Below are 25,182 nucleotides of genomic sequence, written 5' to 3' on the forward strand. Positions count from 1 at the left end.
AGTATACCAACTTAGGGAAAATAAAAATAAATTCACTCCGATACAAATTGCTGAAGAATAAAAACCATGAAAATGGCATTTCATTGTCTTACAACAAACGCATTTACATTTGAAAATTAAAATTACAATTATTATTGTGTAGTTTTAACAATGTAATTTGTTTTCTGCGCTTGGCTATCAGTAGTTAAGTAGTGCAAGATTTATTTACGTTTTAACAAGCAGTTTCAGTTACTTTTTTTGTAGGACCTACTAATTGGCGGACCAACCAGAAGGTCTGATGGTAAATGAAAAACCAGTGTCTATGAACAGAGCATCACTTCGCAGGGCATGCCAGGAACAAGTCCTGCAACTGGCCTGTGTCCATCAACCTGAGGTGTAGGTTTTAAGCCCTAATTACGCCGGCAACCACACCCTTTAAGGCAGCATTGCAGTAATGAAAGAAATAAGCAGTCGCCGAGTGACGAGCTCTGTCGCAAAAAGCTCTACTTCTGATAAAATGGTGGAACATTTTTTTTTATTTCGTAGCAAAAGGGACAACGGGACGGGAAAATTTTAAAGTAAACTCCGTCAAATGATGTAAAATGAAATAGGTATCAATCCGATCAATCCGACCGATGACCGGCGACGTTATATATTTAATAATGGTAACTTTATTTAAAATATTGAAAGATCAGGTCTTTTACTCTATAGTCTATGCTACAAAGTAGTAATTAGTGGTTGAATGAATCGCGCTCTTGTTTGGTTACACTAAAAGATCTTTGAAGCTTAGACTACACTATATAGATCTAGAGTTTATAGACGTTCATACATTGATTTTACCTAGTACTGAATGGTTCGTATTTTGTTCCACGTATTGATAAACTTAGTTAAACTAAAAAGAAAACTACATTTTATTTATATAACAAAAAAAAAACAGTTCCCTGACCAGTGGTAAATCTGCAGAGAGTTATTATTAAGTACGCGAGATTTTATAGTGCAAAAGTGTGTGCGCAAACACAGGGCACTCCCTATTTATTCCCTCTCAAATCATGCTCTCCCAGGAACGTGGGCGAATGATCGCCAATTTCCAAACTCTGGAGAGGTACTAGGAATTTTCTGAAAGAAAACTCCCATAGTTCATTTCATTCATTGGCCTAACCCGGGGATCGAACAGACATTCAAATATTTAGCGATTTGAATTTTTTTCAATTTAAAATTTGTTGAATAGTTACATTATATTTATGTATTTTTACTCGTGTTTTGACTTATAGAAAATATCAGTGTAAATTAGTATTTATTAACATTATTATATCAACTATTTTTTTTATATCCAAAAACTTAATAAATATGGAAAAGCACTTCAAAATTATAGTAGAATAACTGCGCAAAGAGCATAACTACATAGATTTTATTTATTGGTACTTAGTTTTAAGTTGTTTTAAAATTCAACCTAACTTAGCAGCATTCAGCACCTTAAATTATGCAAAAATGGATTTATTATTTAGTGATTCCACAAAATATGTATTTTAAATTGTAACTACAGTTGATTTTGACGTGTTTATTTACGTAACTTCACGTAACCAAATTCTTCATCCCGTATTGATGCAGAAAATGTATAATTAAATAAATGCATTAGCATTAACATGATACAAATGGCTTCTTTAAACTACAACATCGGCATCCAGTTAAAGCCACCCTCCCAGTAGCCAGTAGGCTGAACCTACAAGTTCATGCCTTCGTATAAAGCTGATGCCTATAATATGAGCGAAGCGTTTTATTTGGTGCACCAAATTAATTTAGAATACTAGTAAGTTATTTGATAATTGTTTTAAATAATAAGCAAAAAAAAAGGAGCTAACTTATAAGTCATGTGACACTGTTTTTTTTAGATAGGTAGGTAATTATACAAATGAAATCAATATTTTGTGCTGTCAGAACGTTGTTTCCTAAAAAACTAGCAGAAAATTATAATTCAATACGGGCCCTACCTATTTAGAAGAAGTTTGCATCTTAGTGTGTGGCACTTACAGTTCTAACTATTAAAATAAAATTGTAGGCTGGCAAGAATTAAATGAACAGTAAATTTGATGCTGTGATAACACATAACAATATGTTATCTAGATTTCCTCGCATTGACATGTGACAAATTATTTGACGAGTTTAATAGTTCGTCGCAATGCCATGTGACAAATTATTTGATGAGCAAATAGTTTGTTTATAATCTGAGTTTATTATATAATTACGGTGGATTAGAAAGCGTAGAGGGGCGGAGCGGTTGCGGCGATCACGCTGACGCCGGAGCCGGCTGCCGGTCGCCGGAGCGCACATAGAACTCGCGGAACTCAGTGGCTCGGAGGAGTGCGCGCGCGCGGCACCTCTCGTTCAGAGGCTCTCCTCATCCCCGCGCCCTCTTCCGCGATCGCGCCCGCCTGCGCCTCATGCATTGAGCTTGACCCTCGTATAAAGCGGAGCCCCCGCGCGAACTCGCACGCAGTCACGACCCAACCACGATCTCATACATTCACCCGGCTTTCACGCGACACAGTATCAATAGTGACACAAAGTAGTGATAATGGCCAGCCAGGATTGGGGATACTCAGTTGAAAATGGTGAGTTTACCTCATTAAAAAAAGTGATAAAACTGAAGCGAGTAGGTAGAACCGGTTTGTTTACATCGCGGCACGTGACTACGAAACCTACTTTAAGTTTTGTAAAAAAATATTATCAGAGTTTCGTAACTTAATATAGGATCTAAGTGGGTACGTTAGTACTCTACACTCAGACTTCTCATTGTTGCTTTATTTTAAAAGAATAAATTTTTTGCAAATCAATATTTAATTAAATACCTAATTATAAACAGCAATAATTATGAGTCAGAAACGATTAAAACACGTTAAATGACGTAATTTCAGGGTTTTCACAAATATTTACCTACGTTGAAATTATTGTAGTTATACTCACAACACACCTGTTGATTGTAAAATGATATGCAAGCATGTTTATATAGACGTAAATTGTAAATATTAAAAACTTTTAATGAATGAAAGTAGTTAAGTATGGGTAAATATACAAGACACGAAATTCATCACGTGTTGCAAACAAATGTTTAATGGACTTCGCTTTATCATTTATCTCTTTAATTAACCTTCATCTCTTATCATTCATGTCGGAGTAAAAATTATTCAAAAAATATAAAAGTAATGAGTACCTAGGTACATCAACGTATTTCTTTTACACGTATTATGTAAATATTTATGTACCACAAAATAGTATTAATATGAGGGTTTTGTATATTTTAACCTTTTTGTTGAGGAAGGTGAGATTGAAACTTATTTTTTTTTTATTTAACGCAGACGAAACCGCAGGCCATGCATAATATACCTATATGTATCGTATTCAAGGAAAACGAAAACTGGTCCAGATTGAACGATGCTAAGAACGATAAGGCAGAGTTTTCGTAGTACAAGGATTGTATCGCCATTAACTTTTTACTTATTTATTTTAAAAGTTGAAAAATTTGTTAAAAATCAGTTTACCTAAAAAGGGAAGGAAGGGAAGGGATTTGCTATTTTTAGGGTTTATTATTTTTTTGGAAATACATATGTGATTTACAGTAAGAAAACAGAGCATTGACACATAAATTACTATCTAAACTAGCTTTTTAATTATATTTAATTTTCTCCTAAAATATATCATAGTTACCTACTACAGTGAGTATTGCAGAAGTATGTATCATTCGGCCATAAGAGAAGCTGATTGATACTTTATTATTAATTTTAGTAAAATAAGTCTATGTATAATAGAAAACATCCTTCGACAATAGCTAAATGCTATGGTGGAAACTAATACTGTCATGTTATTTTTATAGCTAAATACTATTGTCGAAACAATTAAATATTATTGTAATTATCTAAATAGGTAATATGTAAATACTATGTCCGTATATCATCTTATAGTTCTCAGAATACAATCGATTAAAAGTCCAATATGCCCAAGGTATAATGCGCAAAAAACTTAAATTGGTATCACAAATACTATTTGTTGGGTTGATTTACTAACACAACTCGAAAACATTTACCGCGAATCAAGAATAACGCCAAAAATACTTACTCGTTGCGTGCAGCGAGCATTGGCCTATTTAAAGTGTTCAGGTAATTGTGTCGGTAGCTGTGCAAAACTTTACCACTGGGGCAGCCTTGATCGCTTTTAAGAAACACTTATACTTTATTTATCGATAGGGAAAACGCATTACAAAATTATGTATGTTGACATAAAAAATAGATATAGAATTATTTTTTGAAAAGGGACCTCTGCTTATTATAGCCACACAGAAATCTATAGGTTCTATATCCTATGCGTTCGATGTTGTTTAGCTGCTAGATCGTCATGATCATAGCAGAATGGCAGTTCTGAATTGTAGGCCGCTACGTTACTTACCTGTTATAGGCATTTGACCATTACCAAAGTATACTTTATATTTATATTATTACAATCGCCAAACAATTAAAAATAAATCTTACGTACAATTACTGAGGTTTTGCATAATTAAAACATGATTGCATGTTATTAATCTGCCATCTAAAGATTACTAATTTCGGGCGTGGATCGGATAAACTTCAGACAAGTAAACGCACAGGAACTAGATATAGCATAAATTTTAATATTAATCAGTAATGATTAAAAAATAACTTAAAATTGCAACGTCGCATGCTGAAACGGTCCAGTTATGTGAGGTTCTTAAGTTAAAAGTGCAAAAACAAGTTCTCGTTAAACAAAAGTAAAAGTATTAAGTATGTCGCACGAAAATTGGACGAATCGAGTCTTTGCGTAAAAAAGGACGATTGCAAATGCCCCGATATTTTGGAAAGTAACAAAGATTTAAGAATTCCTTTCTAAGTTTTCTATACTAATATTTTTGGCCTTGTATATGGTTATTAATGTTTCATGGAAACTTAGTTACCTCAAAAGACCTTTAACTAGCTCGGATGATTGCGGATTGGAAAAAAAATATCTTGTTTCTCAATTATCTGGTACTTTTCGGTCGGCCTAGGTTTTTGTGACATGTTCATATATTACTTAAAAGGAATGGTTCATAATCCTATAAATTTTTTAAATTCAACCAATAAATAGGAACCACATCAAAAGAATGAATGCAATTTCATCCCTCTAAGTCTTGTAGATCGGTTGAATCAGTGGTTATAATTATGACCAGAGCCATTTCATAATTTTTCACCCCGTAAGAATTAAATTTTGCTACCGAATAATCAATTTAATGAATTTATTATTACAAGTTTTAGCTATGAGTAAATATAACGCATACATAAATTAGATAATTATAAAATTACATAATTAAAAAACGACACCCTCGTAAATTGGTAAACTTTTGACTACTGTTAAAACATTTAATTACGTTGCGTCGTATCTTTCATAACGCTTTAACTTTAAAAATATAATACTGTTGTTGTCCATAAGCTATGTTATATAAATGAAAAATATATCACACATAAACATTTTTTTTTCTATTTTTTTTTTTTTTTTTTGTTAAAATTAGTTGACGCGACCCCAAGTTCAATAGTTTATGTTTCATCAGTATCTGCCGCCCAAAAATAATAAATAAATAATCAATGTAATCCAAAATCTATAGATGGCAGGTTTCATTTAGGAGTTCTACACTTTTCTTTCTCTGCTGTCTGTGGGTAAAAAGAGCTATCTATTTAATTTAAACTCATAGTCATAGATTCTGAATTTGTCAAATTCATATATACCTTCAATCCAATGGCGCCTTATAATTTAAAAAAAAAACATACCTAGTCGAATAGTATTGTTCTCGTTTTTTTAAGTGTGTTAAAAATGGGTAAAAAAACAAAGATATTTTGAGAGAAATCTCTAACGGCTCTTACTGCAATGATACATTAATAGAATTTCTATAATAGTATTAAAGTACTTCCACGGAAATATCTCAGATTTCGAAAATACATAATTCGTGTTAAAATAAATTTGCTAAACAAAAATGTTAAAGTAATTTTAAACAATGGGAAGTAATTCCTACCGAACCTGTCCAGTTGGTCCTATATAAATTTTATGCGGAACTAATGAAATCTTTAGAAATAGACAACAGAAGTCCTAAACGGATATCAACAAATCACTCGCGATTCATACATACTTAAGGAACTATAAAAATCATGGATGGTCCGTTAATTTTTACCTTATTATTTTGTTACGACGGTTTTTTTGTCTTGTTTACTTTGAATCATACATAATTTTTCTTAATATAATTTCATTTATTGTCATGGTTACCATTGTGTCTTTGATAGCAATGTACGAAGCAACAACGAAAAATAATTTTGCACGCCATGCAATGAAATCTAAGAAGAAAAACAAAGAGAAAAATAAACCGTTTAACCTACGTGGGGTTATTAATTTATTTTTTGTACTGGTAGTAGCCTATCTTAACCTTGTGTCCTAATACTTCAATTTCTTTTTCCAAGTCGTTTAACACGACAATCCAAACAAGTAATGTAATTGGCAGCGATAAAACGTTCGTGACAATGGTTTTGAATATCGTCCCCAAGATACTGGTCAGAAAGAAATTATATTTGAAAGAGTAACTACCAATGTGTTTGAATTAACGATGTATCTACGTCGTAAGCAATTAAGATATCGTTATTTCCACAGAATTAAGAACATACAGAACCTTCATTCGGCCATTATTGCATGTAGTGCATTTTGTCCAAAAAAAGGGTAAGGCGTCGTCCTAATATAACGCGAATGCGCGATCATCGCAAATTCGCGCGAATTTTACTCGTACGAACGCGCGCTCAAAGAAAGTGATCTCAAATAGGTGTCCTAAATGGTATTTGCGCGATGGGTTCGCGCGATTTAAATGTTTAAAAATCTATTCGCGCGAACTTGGTTCGTACGAATGCGCGATCAAACATGTTGCTGTCGAATAGGTGTCCTAACAGACATTCGCGCGACAATCGCGTCGCGTTATCGGGTAGCGGGTGAAGGGCAGGGACCCTCATTTTTAACAAAGCACTTTGTGACCCACGTCGTTCTTTTTCATTGCTGTCGAGACTCGCAGAATAGGTAATACATATATATGGATTACTATAAATACCAGAAATATTTCCAGTTTTTACTTTCTGGAAATATTTCCAGAAAGTAAAAACTGGGCGTTTCTGACATCCATGCTTAGCGCCAATGCTACGCGCAAACTGCGAAACGAAGCGGAATCCGTCGCCGCTTGCATCGTCGATTCGCACGATGATCGCGAATTCGCGTTCTATTAGGACACCCAGTTTTTGTTTTCGCGCGAGCACGCGATGGTAGCATCGCTTATTCGCGCGATGATCGCGTATCGCGTTGTATTCGGATGACGGCGGAATGTTGCTAGTATACAAACTTTACCCATTTTCCCATTTTATGGTAAACGTTTAGAACATTCTAGGAAAAAAAATACTGTCAACTGCTACATGGAATTAAGTGTCTAACCGATTAAGTTCTAGACATCACTTGATTTAATATTAGACGTGTGCTTCTGTATGTACTTAATTATGTGGTTCTTTGTATACCTAACATAATACGGATTACGGTAGCGCGCATAAGAAAATAAATGCAGATTACTGACAACCCAAGTAATTCTACAATGGTCGCGTATTTTTACATTCTTATTTCCCATACCTACTATATAGGGTTAGGCACAACTTCTTCTTTCACACAGTTTTATTACCCGTATAAACACGTTCCACAGATATGACAAATCATTCCAACTGTCAATTATTGCTGTCCTCTTTCACTCAATCCATCCATCTCTTCTTTGGACTGTCTCTACTTCTTTGCCCTTTACTATTATTATTAATATAGTAACATGACCTTTGCATTGCATTTCATGATCAAACCAAGCCTATTACTGCTTATCTTTTTTATCCCGGACGCTACTCTCTCTTATTCCTATCTCTTCTATTCTACTTTTACATCACCAATACATCAAGAGTAATAAAAAAATCTTACTTATTTACATTAGTAGGTAAGTTATACTTTAGGTAGGTATTGTAGAAGGCAATATGGCATTATGCGTATGGACTATGGTTCATGTAAGTGCTCCTGATAGGATGATAGGCTGTTAATAGGCTGTTAAGTCTGTTAGGTACGCGCCTACATGCTATCGTACCTAGATTACTAATTGGTCAATAAAAAACACAGATCAAGTAGGTACCTAAATAATAGGTACATACCTAAACTCTATTTATCCAACTTGTCTTAATATGTAAACAATCTTTTCATTACTTTTTAGTATAAAGTATGTTTTAAAAATAAACTTCTCCATTAATCTATACTATTTCTATTTTTTAATATTTTCAAAAGGATTTTTACTCTAAAAATTAATTGAAAAATTTAATTTACTTTAAAAACTCGTTCCGGCCCGTTCAAGATTGGTATGTACTTATGTACCAATATTTTTTCATCAGACTCCATGGATTTATGAATAACGATACCCTCGTGGGATAATACTTCATAAACAGAGCAATATTTTTTATACTTTAATAATAATAAGTTGGCTTTTAATAAAAATTGCAGATTTCTGAGGTATTTGCCCTAGGATTCATCGCATTTTTTCTTAAAGGCTGTAACGTTTGCATATTTATTTTAGTCAAGTCTGGGAAATGAATAAAACATTAGAATCTACGAGTATTTGGCGAATTCATATGCATGATTGTATTCATATCGTAGCCTAATAGATTTACATTGTTCAAAATGGCCATAATATCGTTTATGTATTAGACCTACTATGTTAAATGTAAATCTTATTGTGATATCTAGGTACTTATCGTTACTAGTATTAAAGCAGTTTTCTACTGATACAAACATCGCTGGTTTAATAAACTAAGTAGTAGCCGATGCCCGAATTCTTCGTCCGCGTTTATTACGGTTTATAAGAAATCCCGTAGGAACCATTTGTTTTCCTGGAATAAAAAATACCTAATAGGCATGATGTTCGGAAGTATCTACTATATGCAAAAAACATCTTATTTTTGGAGAAATTAAAGGTTTTATTTCCTGCCGAGTGGCATGGCCGTACTCGTAAAGCCATCGGCGAACGCGACGATATTAGAGACCCTTGTTCCATAGATAAACATTATTTAATTTTGGTATTGATAACAAAAAACTTAGCAACTGATAGTTTGAAATCACAAAAAATACTGATACACGCCAATATTTTCGAAGTTCAAGCGGTATAAAACTATATTTACATAGAAATTACGTCTTAGTTTTGCATTCGCCGTTTTACCTGTAAAGGCGGATAGCTAAATTTTGCAATTTTATATATAGAAAATTAAGTTTAGTTAGAGAGATGGACAAACAAACAAACTCACTTTCGTTTATAATATTAGTAAGGAATAATTTTGTATAGAGATTTGCTAAGACATATAAGTAATCTACAAGACAGGTAATCTTTTTACCTACCTAATAATTAAAAGCTCTAGATTATCAGCAGTGGCGTGCACTGGGTTTCTTACCAGGGTATGCATATAGTAGGACAATTGCATAAATGGCAAAAATCCTCCTCCTACAAGAGTTATATATCAATTTTAGGGTAAGCACTGCTTTTGTCCATGTCTGAAGTGCACGCTACTGATTATCAGTCAGCCTCTACTCTGTTACTGGCTAAAACGTAACAGGGATCGAATAAAGGAAAAGTACGAGTATTTTTAACCATCTTTAATACTGATTTTACAAAAGAAACAATCTGTTGCTGCCTAAGTATGACATTTCTAAATACTTATTACCATAACGCCGATATACAAATGCAAATAAGCGTTTTAATGTTTCTGCTAAATTTTCCTGAAAAAGATTTGCAAAAAGTTTAAGAGTAGCAGAGTTAATTTCTTGTTTGTGAGCTAACAACCGTGAAGGTTGCAACTTACACTTAACTTCCTCAACATCGTCATAATAAACGGGTACAAAAGACATACAACCTTTGCTTATGTCATTAAACCTTTTTAGCATTGCGTGCAGATAATAACTTGTTATTTTAAACCTAAGTAGATATGGTTAGAACATAACGCGTAATTCAAGACAGTAGGTAGGTATTATCTAATTCCCTTTTGTTAAATGTCTTCCTTGTAAGTTGTAGCAACTTATGACAAAATTAATCTTCTTAGAAAAGGATACGCGGATGATATCGCGTACTTTTTTCTGATCACAGTTTTTATAAAACTGATAAAAGATAGAAAGTCAATAAATATATTTAGGATTTTGCTAATGTAAAAGTGGGTAAAGACGAGCAGCTTTTATAATTATACACAATAATTAAATTTCAATATCTATGTAAATCAATGGTTTATTCATGGTAATATATGGCTTATCAATAATTGATGAAGGTATTCAGTAGATTTATGTAGATAAATACGTTTTACTAAGTATTCTTCGATAAGTCTTTGATTAGACTTGGTCCTTAGGCTATTATATTTATTATACTGATAATAGTGGTAAGAGAGAAACCATCGCCTATAAACAGCGCAACAATTCGCATTGCTTGTAAGAAAGACGTCCATCATCCTGGGGCGTAGGTTTGACTGAAATTACATACATTAACTCGACTGTCAGAAGGTGATAACAAAAAAAAAACTGGCTAAGTTTGTTGTGGGCTCTTCTAGCTTTAGTTTTTAGTTAACGAATTCAGTTATCACCTTCACCTAACATTAGTGTTAACACGTTAAATATATGAACGCTTCATAAGTGCCTGTGATAATGTCTACAAGAATAAAACAAAACAAAATAAACATTTTTGAATTACAACTTTTTAATAAATGCACGTTGAAACTTTCTTTATGAATATTTCGTTACTAATGAATTTTTTAGTTACTAGTTATGGATTATGAAAATATGATTCATTTAAAAACCTATGCACTAAATTGCTTGAGTGCCTAATTCTCCTAACTGTCGTGAGCAATTGCTTCGCCAGTTTCATATAAAAAAAACCTGGAGAATACCAACCAAAGTAATTTTTTTGCATATAAGTTATCTGTTCGATTAAAGAATCAGAATAGTAATTTAGGTCAGACAAATAAAAAACATGGTGCATAGGGGTCCAACTGTATCTACCTACTATAAAACTACCTACTATAAAACTGGAAAATATCTCAATAAAATTTTGATTTATGATCCCTATATACATTGATAAATAAATTTTGCAACACAATTTTGCAGCATAAATGTACGCTTATAATAAGTACCTAAATACTTTAGGAAGTACGTATGTATAAAAGTTATTCATAGTCCATAATCATTTGCGGTTATCCTCTTGTCCTCTTCACATTATGCTTAAAGCGTTCAGAGCGAAGGTATTGTGTCGTTCGCTTATCTCTGTGTGACAATATATAAGTAGTTACAAGTATGTAACGTTTGTTAGTAAATCTATATCAATATTATGAAGAGGGTAGATTTCATTTTTTGCACGTTTGTATGTTATGGATTATCGCAAAACAGAACCGTAAAAAAACATGTGTGTACTTATGTACACGCGTTAGAAGTTATACTTCTTTGGCGCAACATGATAAAAATCTTTTAAATTTTTTTATCTTTCGCCTTATTCTACGTTTGCAAAAAAACTACAACAATAATAGAAAAAAGGTATTTAAGAAATTGAAAGTATTATTATAACGAATTATCTAGTAAAATAAGGTTTATTTAAACATCACAAAATAAATAATATCGTGAAATATTCGTTATCAGTTCTCACGCAAACATATGTTTGAAGTCCAACTTTGTTGTCTTTGGCCAACTTCAGAGTGTCGGTGACGCGCCAAAAGAAGTATCGTCAAAAATCTATCACATATAAAAAGCGTTACATTTTAACGATTGACATAGAGAATTGACTGAACTGGGTTTTTTTAAGAGTTTTGAAGTAATTGAAAAAATTATTATATAGAGCTCAATTGAATGTAAGTAGTACATTGTGCACAACTGAATTCGCATCTATATCCTATGCCTATTAGTTTATTTAGACTTAACTCAGTGTAGGTACTGCAAATTAATTAAGGTACTATTATCTTATTCTGTGAACTGACCGTATAAATGAAAACTGATTGCAAACCGGCGTGGGCGCATGCATCTTTAATCGAGAGAGTTTAAGTCGTAGTGACCTCGACGTTCCAACTTCAAAGTTCCAACGCGGAAATTGACACTAATCGTTTTTCATTCGCAAATCAAGAATTAATTTGATTGGTGGCGTGAATAAAACTAATAAAAACGTGACCGAGTGCGAGATATAATAAAAATTTATGAAATGACTACTATAGCAATGCAGACACTAATTAAAACATTCATGATTCTTTACGTTCATCCTGGAAAATAGATTTTATTATAAATAAAGTGGTAAAGAAACAAATAAAGCAACAGGTTTAAAAAAGTTAAAATAGACGATCCCATCTTTCGATACATTCCTTCTTTATTGGGATATTTGTGTTTATGCATTAACCTTGGGAAATACTCGTTAAAAAGACGAATTGATCTAAATTCCATTTCATAAATACAAACATAGGGTGTGAACAGCTAGCATCTCGTGGTCGAATGGTAATATATACCTAAACTGTTTTGTAAAAATAGGAATACGTAGAACTAAAACGGGAAACTAAAACGGTTTTATATTAAAAGCTGCATAAAATAAGTTTGTTAAAAGTCAAACCAGCGTCTTTAGCGGCGTTCATAATTGCAAACAACCAATCACAAAAAACACGCGTTCGAGCAAGAATTTTGTGATTGGTCGCACGCAGGACGCAAATACAAATGCAGATTGATGCAAACGAGCGGCAGTTTGACCGTTGCTTTAAACTGGCTTCTACCAATTAAATACATCTTTAGTGACAGTGATTTCAAATTGCTCTAAATTCCAAGAAGAGTATTCCGTTTGCTATGCACGGACGACTTAGTTGAGTAGACTCTATGCGGTCGTTTTCCATGCAGATTCATCCGCATCACTGTTCAAACAAAACAAAACAGCCTATGTGAGGGTATAATCTATTTCAATTCCAAAAGTCAGTAAAATTGGTTTTGTAGTTTTTGCGTGAAAGCAGTGGCGTGTATTGGGTTTCTTACCAGGGTATGCATACCGTAGGAAAATTGTACAAAACGACAAAAATCCTCCTCCTTTACGAGTTATATATTAATTTTAGGGTAAGCACTGCTTTTGTGCATGTATGAAGTGCACGCCACTGCGTGAAAGAGTAACAAACATCCATCCGTCCACACAAACTTAAGCATTAATATTAGTAGGATTTTCTCGTCCTATCTTTTGAGACAAGGTAAGAAAATGACTAGGCGTGAATATCTCGTGGTGCACATGTAATCCTAATCGCGGAAATATTGTAAGGTATTTGACAATAATTTCTCAGTACCTAGCCTGTAATTAGGTTGGTGTCCTTGAATCTGATGAGTTACGTTTACGTATCCAAAAAACTGTCAGACCTTAATTGTTTTTACTATGAGGTGAACACATAAAGTTAGATATAAAAACCATATTAAAATATCAACACAAGGCCGAGGTCGTCTGCGATCACTGCGCGTAGCGGTTCGAGTCGCAAAAAAGTTGCCCGTCCACCAGCTGCTAGGTATGGCGGCACAAGTTGACACACATTATATTATTATGGAGATCATTCATAGACTACTTATTCTATACAGCATTTTTTCTAACTGTCTTTCATTTTTAACAATGTTTACATTACTTTTTAGTGTAACTGTAGAGTACCTACATGTAGAGTACGGTTTAAAAAAGTGCCTTAAATTTTATTATTCCTTTACAAGCCTTTGACTGTAATTCCACCTGGTTGTAAGTGATGATGTATAATAGGATGGAAGTGGTCCATACTGTTATGGTTATGGACTATGGCAGTTATATTAAACCGATACCTCAATATTCCTTACCTTCCCTATATACCTTAGTAATTTCGGCCTTTGGCTGAACGCGCCAGACGCCAGGAAAATCTGAAATTGCCCCTACTGTATCTAAGGTAAGAACTAGCACGTCTGAAGTCGGCCATCAGACAAATAGCTTAGCAGCTAGGTGGTAACGAAACAATTCCACCACAAACTAAATTCCCACTACCGGGTATAGAACCGGGTACAGAGGGCTGTTCGTTCTATCTACAAAATGGGTCCGAGAGAGTCATTGAGAGATAAATTTAAAGATTTTAAAATAATGACAGTGTATAGTCAGTACATATTTGAAAATTTAATGTACGTTCATAAAAACATTTCTAAATTTAAGAAAAAATGTGACTGCAATAATTTAAACATTAGAAGTAAGAATAAACTTACAGTGCAATATACTAGGTTACATAAAATTCATAATTCGTTTAAAGGAAATTGCATACAATTCTACAATAAACTACCAATTGACATCTTGGAGATGTCTTTTAAAAAGTTGAAAGTTTGTATTAAACGTAAGCTTATAGAAAAGTCCTATTATAGTATAAAGGACTACGTAAACGATAAAAAAGCATGGGTGTAAATTATTGCTCTAACCAGGTTGCTCTTCTAATAATTTAAAATGACATTGTGAGATGGTGATAACAAAAAAAAAAAAACACCCTGCTAAGTTTGTTGTGGGCTTCTTCTTAGACCAGGACGCGTTTGGAACCCTCGTAGCTTTAGTTTTAAGTTTACGAATGTGGTTATCGCCATCATCTCACTACCGTGTAATTCTTATGTACGCACCAAAAGTGCCACCTATGGGCCTACTTGAATAAAGATATTTTTGACTTTGACTTTGACTTTACTTATAAGACTACACCGCTCACCTCTGCGGCGCCAGATGCTCGTTAAGAAGAAAATGATTTCTAAGCAATTACAAGTTATAAAGAGATTTTTAGTTATCATAAAAAAAATCACTATGGACACTAAAGCGTTAAGAAATTAATTGTTTACATTATAAACCAGATAGTTTTTTCATATCATATTATTGTTAAATATAAGCTTCATTTATTTTTGAGCCAACATGACATTTAGCCGAATATACCTGCTTGAGACCGAAGTTCGAACATGATATTTTATTGAAGTCAAATAAAATAAATCTGTTAGTATACAAAAGGTTGTGTTACTTATGTTACAATACTGCATATGTACAGTAATATGCTCAGCCTCAGATAATAATCGCAAAACTTCATCACATGAATAACGTTGTATGAGGCCCGTCGCGTCGCGTCGTAGGTAGATATACCTACTGTGAACGATTGAAGTATAGTTCTAAACACTCAAACGTAAGGTATATTTACATAGGTCTCACTTTCTAAACTCAAAATCGTCGTAGATGTGACATTGTGTTACAATACGCCCATACGTTTTCAAAACTGAGATACCTACTTTCAAACTTCAATTGTAATGTCGGTAATATGACTTCTTGTATTTTCCGCCAATGTATAAAGGAGAGCGTTTGAAGAATCAGGCATTCAGTTAGTACCTTCACTCCATTGAGCAGACAGAATTAAATATTAAATCTTTTACTTTTACTGTCCTAAACGTTTCCTTAAAATGAAGAAAATGGGATAATTTTATAAGCTAGCAACATTATGCGGGTGAGAATTGAGACGTGCGCGGGGCGTTTTCACTGTTTTTGTTATGGACACAATGCACTGCATGCAATAACGGCTGAAATAGTGTCATGTATGGCCGTTTCCAACTATGTTTGTCGGGGCTTTTTCACAGGGCGCGTTTGTCGTTTGGTTTGGTTTTCATAGCTTTAGTTTTAGGTTCATGAAAATAGGTACCTAATCATCATCATCCAAGCAGGAGACAAATATTATATCCCCCGAATATATATATAACAAAACATAAAATTAACGTGTCCACCTGCAAAAGCGTGGCAACAGGCAGTAGGAGAAGTTTACCGCCGTTTATCAGTGGCGTGCATAGAGGGTATGCACAGGGTATGCAGATGATATAAAATGAAGAAAATCTCCGATAAGAGTTATAAAAACCCTACCCTTAAGTATTTATAGCTCCGACTGGGGATTTTCTTTATTTTATATCATCTACATACCCTGTGCATACCTTCTATGTACGCCACTGCCGTTTATTATAAAACGTATATTATTTGGATATTATTTCCACTTGTGCGCCAATTTTGGGTGAGTTGATAAAGCTGTGGGAGAAGATAAAATAGTTTACTTGCCCTGGAGAGAATAATTCGTCTTGCTAGACCTATACTTTATTAAACTAACTTACTATGATAGCCAATTCATCCACTGCGCAGTTAGACCGTCAACGTTTCTCTACGTTATGCAACCTTTTTCTGTATACAATAGATATCTTACTACTTAGCTGCCATTATACTTTTGGTACTTTTCCTCATTCTTGGGCACATGGATACATTTTTCATAAGTGTATACAACTTAGGTACACACGATAAATCAATTGAATGCAATTCACAGGTATGTGAATAATTATTAGTGTAACAAAGGGTCAAAGTGCGCGCCATATTTTAAACATAGCACATAGCACCTGCGTGCACAGGATGTAAATTATATATATATATATATAAAAAGACTTGTTATTACACAATTTGATGACTTCTGAATTCTGAAATGTGCTGAGTTTTATTTGATAAAAGGACAATGAAACGTCGTCGGATTAATAATCACCAACTGCAAAATACCCTTGCAGTACATACAATGTTTGTTTTAAATTGTAGTTTGTTACTATGTGAATATTACAGCTCTTTTCCAAAATTATGCCAAATTGGCTCATGGTTATTTATTGACTTCAGTTAAATTTAAAAGCTGACTGATTCGAGACCGGAAACCGTAAGACCAAATATTTACAGATTTCGATAGAGAATCCGTCGAAAAAATACAGTTTTCTTCGCCGTTTCAAGCAAACAAAAAATCTACTTAATCAAAACAATAGTGAACCCTTTGATTAACTATAATCACTACCTAAACTATAATTTGGTTAACCAATTTTTGAAAGTTTATTGAAAACAACCTCGCCTTGAACATAAAGATATATTTTAGTATATATACCCATACCCCTTTTTATTAGGGGTAATGAAATGTCAAACAAAAACAATAGGTGATAAAACGCTTATTGAGCATCCACAATTCGATTAAGTAGATGAAATATTTTCCGCGCCCATAACAATGGGTATTCGGGGGCATCCATCTGGTACGGAATAAATCGTTTTTTACGTCTGACGTCATGTCTGTGTAAGGCACTCCACAAACAGTGACACTTTTATGCCTTACTAGCTGTTGCTCGCGTTCTTAGTGCGCGTTTATTATATTTTTTTACAAAACCCCTGGAAAACGTTTGTTTTCCTGGGGCAAAGAGTAGCCTATATTACTCTCTGTACTTTTAACTAACTCTATGCCATAAATCAAGATGATTGGTTGGTTAGTTAGGGCGTAAAGGCAAACTAACCAACACATCGCATTTATAATATTAGTATTGATATCGTTAAAGCTACCTTTGGATATCATATTTCCATGAAGCTTAGAGATTTGCGTAGAGCACAATTGGCACCCTTGGGCCTTGGTGGATTCACATTTTCGGCCGCCATAGAACCCAGGCGATGTAGTAACTGCAAACCGCCTCTTTCTCAACAGCTATGACATAATATTTTATTATACATGATATTATTCATCTGTAACATATTTATTTCATACATAAAAAGTACGAAAATTACTTAGGAAGACTATTGTTATAGTTTGCGATGCAGTGCGGACCTCTATAATGTGCGCGAGCCTTTAGAATATTTAGGTACTTCAATTATTTTCTTGTTATCATTATTGAATAGTGATATCATTGGTCCTTCCAATATCTGGCCCGCTGTTAGGACAAATCCGCCATTGATTTGCATCAGTGTCCCGTGTCTGTAACAAGAAGTGTCTACGTTTGTAAAGCGCCTTATAGAGGTTTTGTGTTTGAATACATAATAACAGATATATTTTATCTGTTAAGTTTTTGTAACCATTATATATATTTATAAACAAGGTAAACCATTACTTTGTTATATTAAAATTAGGACGAGATGTGCCCGCGGCACCTTCCTTAACTTTATATATTTTAGCGTGAAGTTTCGTAAACTTAATTGGAGTCTTGCGAAAATCCTAGGATGATCAAAAAAGACCGGATAGTCGCGAACTAAGTACTTATTATTTAGCATTTCTTTCATATGTATGTTTGTTACCAAAGTTAGCTTCACTACTTAGTCTAAAACAAAGTCGTATCCCGCTTTCTGTCTGTCTGTCGTGTATCTTCGGAATTTCGCAACGGATTTTGATGCGGTTTCAATAGATACAGTGATTCAAGAGAAAGGATAACATGTATTATTAATACATGCATAATATAGTAGAGAAATGCTGATCATTTTGTAGATTTCTAATGTTACTATATCAGTACCTATACACATTTCTTTGCGCTTAAATTGAAAACTTTTGCTAAACCCTAAGCGATAGATCTAAATAAAGTACTCCAGTATTGTACATCTTTGAAAGATCTACAAAAAAGGTCTACAAACCAGTTATACCAACGCGTGGTAAATGTTTATCTCCAAATATGTCTTTTACATTTTACAAAAATATTATGGGCCATTTATAAAAACTATTTTAAACGATACAGTAATATTCCTTCACCAATTAAATGCATTAGATACTTTTTGCGTTTCATGTGGATCAAAATTTTCCTTAACAGCAGCATATCGTTAAAATGAATATCTAAAAGGATAGAAGAGATTTAAAAACGGGAGTAAGGGGGGTAGCGGGCGCGACATTTAAACTCCCAAAAAACAAATATATAGTTGGTTATAAATTGACACTTAGCTTTTATTGGTTAACACCTATTTTAATACCATAACCTAGCCTAGGGATAATAGCGGACTGCGAAAAACTATCTTAGTTACCTATTAGTATTTCGCTCTTTTGCAATTTTCCTTCGTGTCTCGCAAATATTCGATGTTTCCTTATTGATCATTGAGTACGACATACGAGTAATATACCTTTAACATTTCTGCTTCCGTATGTTCCCGTAAAACTCTATATGTAGTCGATGGATTGCCTTAAAATGTACACCCGTTGTCCCTATAGATATAAGTACTTTATATTCCTAAATTTTTACCAAAACGAGAAATTCTAAGCATTCACAGCGAAGCCTAGCTGCTTAGTTTACCTGGTAACTATAATATAACATCTGAATCGTTAAAAATATTTTTGGCTTACTGAAATGATTTCATCGCAAACTATTAAACAGCGCTTAATTTAACTGCTAGGCTGCATAAACAAAAACACCGCAAAGATGAAAGAACTTGTGAATTAGTGGTCTCATAAATCTTTCTTGAAACACCATATTTAAATCAAATATTTATTCAGTACTAGTCTATATAAAATTTAGTATATTATATCCTTAGTTATGCGCTTGTTATTAAATCAAACCGTCTGCATACAATTCCCACGGAAGTTGTATTTTTAAATCAGGTTTATTTACTTACTAGCGAGCCGCCACGGCTTCACACGGGTGTGATGTGCTTAAGTGTGTGTAATTTGAATTGGTTTTTCGGGTGTCGCGCCCGCCATATACGGGATAAGTCAATTTTGCCACCAGGGACAATCTTGATAGACACGAAATGCACAACATATCTTATGGCATAAAAGGGCGTATTAAGCAGTTTTTGACCGCTCACACTTAACTGTAGGTACCTTTAATAATAGCCTGAGAAGAGAAATGTGTTTTCTGATTAGGTACTATTTATTTAATTTTTCTTCCAACTTAACATTAGGCACTACAAAACAGTCACTTTACTAGGTACGCGTCGCGTAGCGTTGGTACTATGCGTGTGTCAGCCTTTTATCGTCATAAGTAAACACTTAAAATTTTATAAAATCGTTTATATGGAATATATCGTTATATATATAGTTTATATCTTTTGATTTAATATTTTTACAGGGGTACCAAATATACTTATGCATCCTTCAACATTATTTCGCATATTTTCGTATTTTAGGCAATAGCTGTATCGGAACCTATATAGAGCGATGGCGAGGCACCTTATGGTATGACTCTCATTCCGTGGAGGCTGGCAAGGAACAGGTGAAGAGGCGTTATTATAAACACCTTGATAGCAAGTTCATTTTTGTACCTTTTGGAGAAGAGACTTTGGGACCGTGGGGACCGCGGGGGCTCGAGCTCTTTTCAAAGAATTACTAAAAAGGGTTAACGAGGCTACCGGTGATCCTAGTGAGGGCAGGTTACCTTGACCAAAGGATCAGTTTGGTCATTCAAAGGGGCAATGCTGCTAGTTTGGTTCGAAGACGTTTTAGATTTTATTTATCTTTATATTGGTACATAGGTTATTTTTGTTTATCAAAGTATTGTAAAAACATCATTTTCTTTTCTCTATGATACCTTTTGTAAATTTACAAGGCAAAATGTTAAATGTTCGCTTTATAAATTTCAGATGATTGTAATTATTTAATTATTAATTTATAATTGACCATGTACCTACTAAGATATACTTAGTTATAGATATATGCTTGTTTATCGTAATGCCAATAATGATTTATTGATGCAAGTATTGAATGATATAATATAATATAATATAATATTGTATTTTGACCCTTGAGTTCTATATATGGTTTGAAGCGTACGCTTAACTGCCCCCTAATAGATAATCTCATATTGATAATAATTTACGTACCTATTTAGTATAGGAATAATATACTACTTTCATTTAATTTATAATCATTGCCTTAAAGGGGCTTTTACCAGCATTATTTTAAAAGGACATACTTTTGATATCTCTCAATATTGTAATCAAGAAAAATGTATGGCCATATTAGATAGATTTGGGATTTTGAACGCCCTTCAGAGTTCAGTGTTGCCTAACTTCTGCAAACTGCAAGTATAGCATATAACAATACGCGTTTGTATGCTAATTGAATGTTAGTCCATTTACGAGTAGGTATCCCAAATAAATGCTTACCTGTAACGCTGCCTCCGTTTATTCGACGGCCTTTCCGCTTGAATGTAATAGAATTATTTTGTTGTCTCATGCGACAAGGTCATGTGACCCTGCAGGCTGCAATGTCACACTCGCCGAAATTTCATAAAGTAATTTAAATGAAACACGATATTTTCAATGGATTTTTTTTTCACAACTGCCTATAATAGAAGTGTAATTTATGTAGGAGCAAGTATGTGAGTATCTTTATTCGACCTTAACTTCCAAATGCATGAACAGTTTTTGATATGTTTACCTATATAAGGTAGGTAGCTATCGTTAAAATCCTTACATTAAATCATTTGCAACTTTGGTTAATATAAATATGGCGGCTATATGACGCCATTTTCAAGTGTGAAGTTTATTACTTTGTTTGGCAATCCTTTTTTTGTAGCTACATTTTTGATTCCATAAGTAGGTACATGTTATATCGTAATGTTTAATATTTAGATAAGGCGAATTTATTGCTTAACAAAAATTTATGCTATTTTAAATAATTACGCTTTATTTTATTTTTTCACCATCGGCTTTATGTCGATTTTGTTTGAGTGCCCATGCTACAACGGCATGCACGCGCGAAACAAAACGCACCATTAATATATTTTGTTAACCTTTTTTAGTGTGACAAAAATATTTCATTATCGCCCAACCAACCAATGAATATAACGAAATTAATAATAATAAAAATACTTTAACACAAACTGTGTAGGTAATATCCAAAAAAACAGTTCGGTTTTATTTTAAGTATTGTAAAGAGTTGAAAAACTTCGTACCTACTTATAAAACGCGTGTGCATTGAGCGTGTGCGTAAAGATCAACAAAGCACAATATCATAATGTGCTGTTTACCGTTTATTTACCGGTAGTTATAAGAAAGCAGGTATTGAACAATGTTCGATGCAAAGAAATTGTCTGTTTTTAAATATTCGTTCATATGCCAAATGGGTTAATGGGGGCACATTTATTTCTGTTAACAATGCCTACAAATTTGTGTTATGTTGAACAAATTGTTAATTTTATATAACATATTTAATTTACTATTACAATCTTCAATCGAAAAACGTTATTAACTTTTAGGAAATTACTTTATTTATTTTAATTGTTATTTAGTTCAAGTTTTTTCCTAGTTTTGTATGTCGTCTCTTGTTTAACTAAGTTCTTTATTTAATTGCGTAAAAATAACATACCAATGAAGTAGGTATATAACTTTCTTATTACAATATACCTATACAATATTCAAAAATTAGTATGACAATTATCTAGTATAACAGCATTCTTCGGAAATTATGACGGTTGTGGTGATTTATCATTATAAAAGTATTATTAGCTTAAAATCTTGCGTGAGTTGAAGGGGAAGCTTAGTAGATAAGATAACATATCAGTCTGTCATCTCCATTACTCATTCATCTCATTTTAGCTACTCAAAATTAAAACCTAGTGACTGATTTTAAGTAAATTTACTAGAGTAGAAATCTGATGTAAATACCTACTGTTTAATGCATCCGTAAATTATACAAAATAATGGTTCAAAACTTTTTTTAAATGAATGCTGGAGGCAGGTAAACATAAAAAATGAAAACATGAAAAATTGAGCCGGATTTAAAAAAAAATATTATACCAATAACTATTGAAGCGAAAGATCCTAAACTTAGCTACGTTTGGGACGTTCGAGATGGGATCCTTACTCATAAAAAGAAATGGCTGTTGGTTTCTCAACAGCCATTCATCAGGTCAATCGAGAAGTAAAAATCGCGTTATTTATATACGGTAGCTCGTGAATACTTTGGGCAACCAACGAGCCAAATCGAGGAAAGTTCATTGCTGGATGGATTAGGTATTTTGTAGGGATTTCTACACCCACTAGGGTTGTCATCTTTTATTATTATTCATATTAATACACTCTAGATAATAACAAGCAAAAAAAACTATGTGAACCAAAAAAAACGTGTTAATAGGTGCATGGTTTTGAAATTTTTATTTAGGTACTTGCTTGTTGAAATAATATGCGTATAACGTAACGTAATAAATTAGCTTGTGGAATAAACTGTTTCTTCAACTATTTTATTTTCTAAAAGTATATTAATTAATACTTTGTTTAGGCTTTAAAAAGGTGTCAATCCTATACTGCACGGTCTTCTGCCGCGTGCGGCAACGATCCAGCGAATCGGCTCCTTACGTCTCGATTGATGTCATCTACGTCCATGCCAACTTGATAAATCACAAACCCCATATTTCATCAACATGCAAACTTTCTTATCACAAGTCGTCGTGTTATTCGAAAGGATTTTTGCGCAGTAATAATAAAGATTATATACTGTCACCGGAGACTTAAATAGTATTAGGTGAATTAAAATGCACATGTTTGCTCGAGGTAGCTTCACTGCGATCGGATTGTCAATCGCGAAACTTGTGATTATCACTTTACGATTATCGCCACCACACTCACACACACACACTCGCACAAGTTGCGTTTTTTAGAAAAACATTCTTGGCAAAAACAGCCTTTTTATGCCCTGGGCACTCTAGCATAGATGGTCTAAGGAAAAATCCCTCTTAAGTCTTAACCCCGGCCCAAATGCAGCTGGCTAAAATATATTTACCTAACACTTTTTAGTAATAGTATCCGCGACCGACGATGGCTTTACGTGCTTTCCGAGGCACGCAGGTGGACAACACTAATATTCCTAAAAAAATTAAAAGACCCGACGCAACACAATTTTTAGGGCTAAAACTCGATGCCCTTCTGGTAACTCATAGCTTTCGTGAGTTTTCATAACAAAATTTAAAAAAAACAGCACATCGATTCAGTTGGAGTTTAGCTGTGAAATTAAATATCAAATTTCAATAGCAATTTGTAATATTATAAGGTATCTAAGAAATTGTGTTTCTTTCTTTTGCAGGTCCAGCGACATGGGTAGAAAAGTTTCCAGAAGCGCGAGGCGCTCGTCAGAGTCCAGTAGACATCGACACGTCTCGGGCCAGTAGCAGTGGCAGAGCACCTCCACTTGCGTGGCGGTACTCCGTCAACCACCCACGATCTGTCGTCAACCCCGGATACTGCTGGAGGGTAGACGAAAACGGCTATGACTCGGGTATGTCATTTCTTTAGCAGATCTTAAATAAGTCAATCTAAACACTGTTCTTTAAAATTGGAATAAAACAAGGACAGCAGGCCCTAGAACTGTTATTACTAATATGACAGTGGGCTTAAAAAATACAGTATATAGAGGAAGTAGGAAGTATAGCTAACGTGGAAGCTATAGTTCTTCTCGAGGCATTGCCTAATGTCCTTTTCCGAGGACTATCTTATTGATCTAGTGGTAAGCGTGTTTGACTACACATCACAAGGTCCTGAGTTGATCCGCGGTTCAGGCATATTGTTTAGAAATTTGGATTTTCTCTCAAGAAATTCTGCTGTTTATCGGAGTTAGAAACAAACCCTTTCCATTGGATCTCTCTTAGAGAAAGGGTTGGTTACATTAAACCTTCAGTCCCGGTTATCACCACAAAGCATATGAGAATAAACGTTAGAGTCCACCTCATTGTAACAGCGTTCAAGCGTTCAGCGTTCAGCGAACTAGGTACCTCATATTAGTTAGAAAGAGTTACCTAGTTAAGAGTTAGTTAGTTAGTTAGAGTTAGTTAGAGGCTGAGATAATGACTATTCCCAAAAGAGTATGTTATAACCCATTGAGAATTATCACTTTCAGATAAAGAATGGATATAATGTTATTTCCAGTGGGCAAGAGTTCCTAATAACAACAACGTTCTTAGCACTTTTGTATAGCTACCTAAATAGGTATGCATACTCCGTGATAAGTGTCGCTTCACATGTCAAACTTCTTAACATCGCGCTTTGGTACTTATTTGTCCTTCTTTACCATAAATAAATATAATGTGAGGAATAATCCACATCATTGTACAAATTTAGTCAAGATCTGATAAAATTTACTATGTAGCTATTCTTGATACGATAAGACCGAAGCGTCTACAAATGTAAACGTTTAATTTGTTTAATTTATTAATCATTTAAATCTTCTTCCTATAACTCTAAGGCTTTGTCCTGATTGACTAGCAGAAAACGTATCGACAGCCCGAACGGGTGAACGTAGTTTGAATTTTTGAGGAAATATTCTTTGAGCACAAAGAATATTTCAATCATAAAAATCAAAAAAAGGATCTCGTGAGACATAACAAGGTCTAAGCAGAAGA

General features: G+C 33.8%; 1 protein-coding gene across 1 annotated transcript in view; it reads left to right on the top strand.

The window, feature by feature from the left end:
* Window positions 1–2,278: 2,278 nt before the first annotated feature.
* Window positions 2,279–25,182, top strand: part of LOC120629032 (carbonic anhydrase 1-like) — a 35,481-nt gene continuing 12,577 nt past the window's right edge. The window contains exons 1-2 of the mRNA XM_039897774.1: window positions 2,279–2,588; window positions 23,871–24,062. Coding sequence (XP_039753708.1) covers window positions 2,552–2,588; window positions 23,871–24,062 — 229 coding nt within the window. The 5' untranslated portion in view covers window positions 2,279–2,551. The remainder of the gene's footprint in view (window positions 2,589–23,870; window positions 24,063–25,182) is intronic.

Source organism: Pararge aegeria, chromosome 2 (assembly GCF_905163445.1).
Source record: "Pararge aegeria chromosome 2, ilParAegt1.1, whole genome shotgun sequence".
NCBI classification, from domain to species: domain Eukaryota; kingdom Metazoa; phylum Arthropoda; class Insecta; order Lepidoptera; family Nymphalidae; genus Pararge; species Pararge aegeria.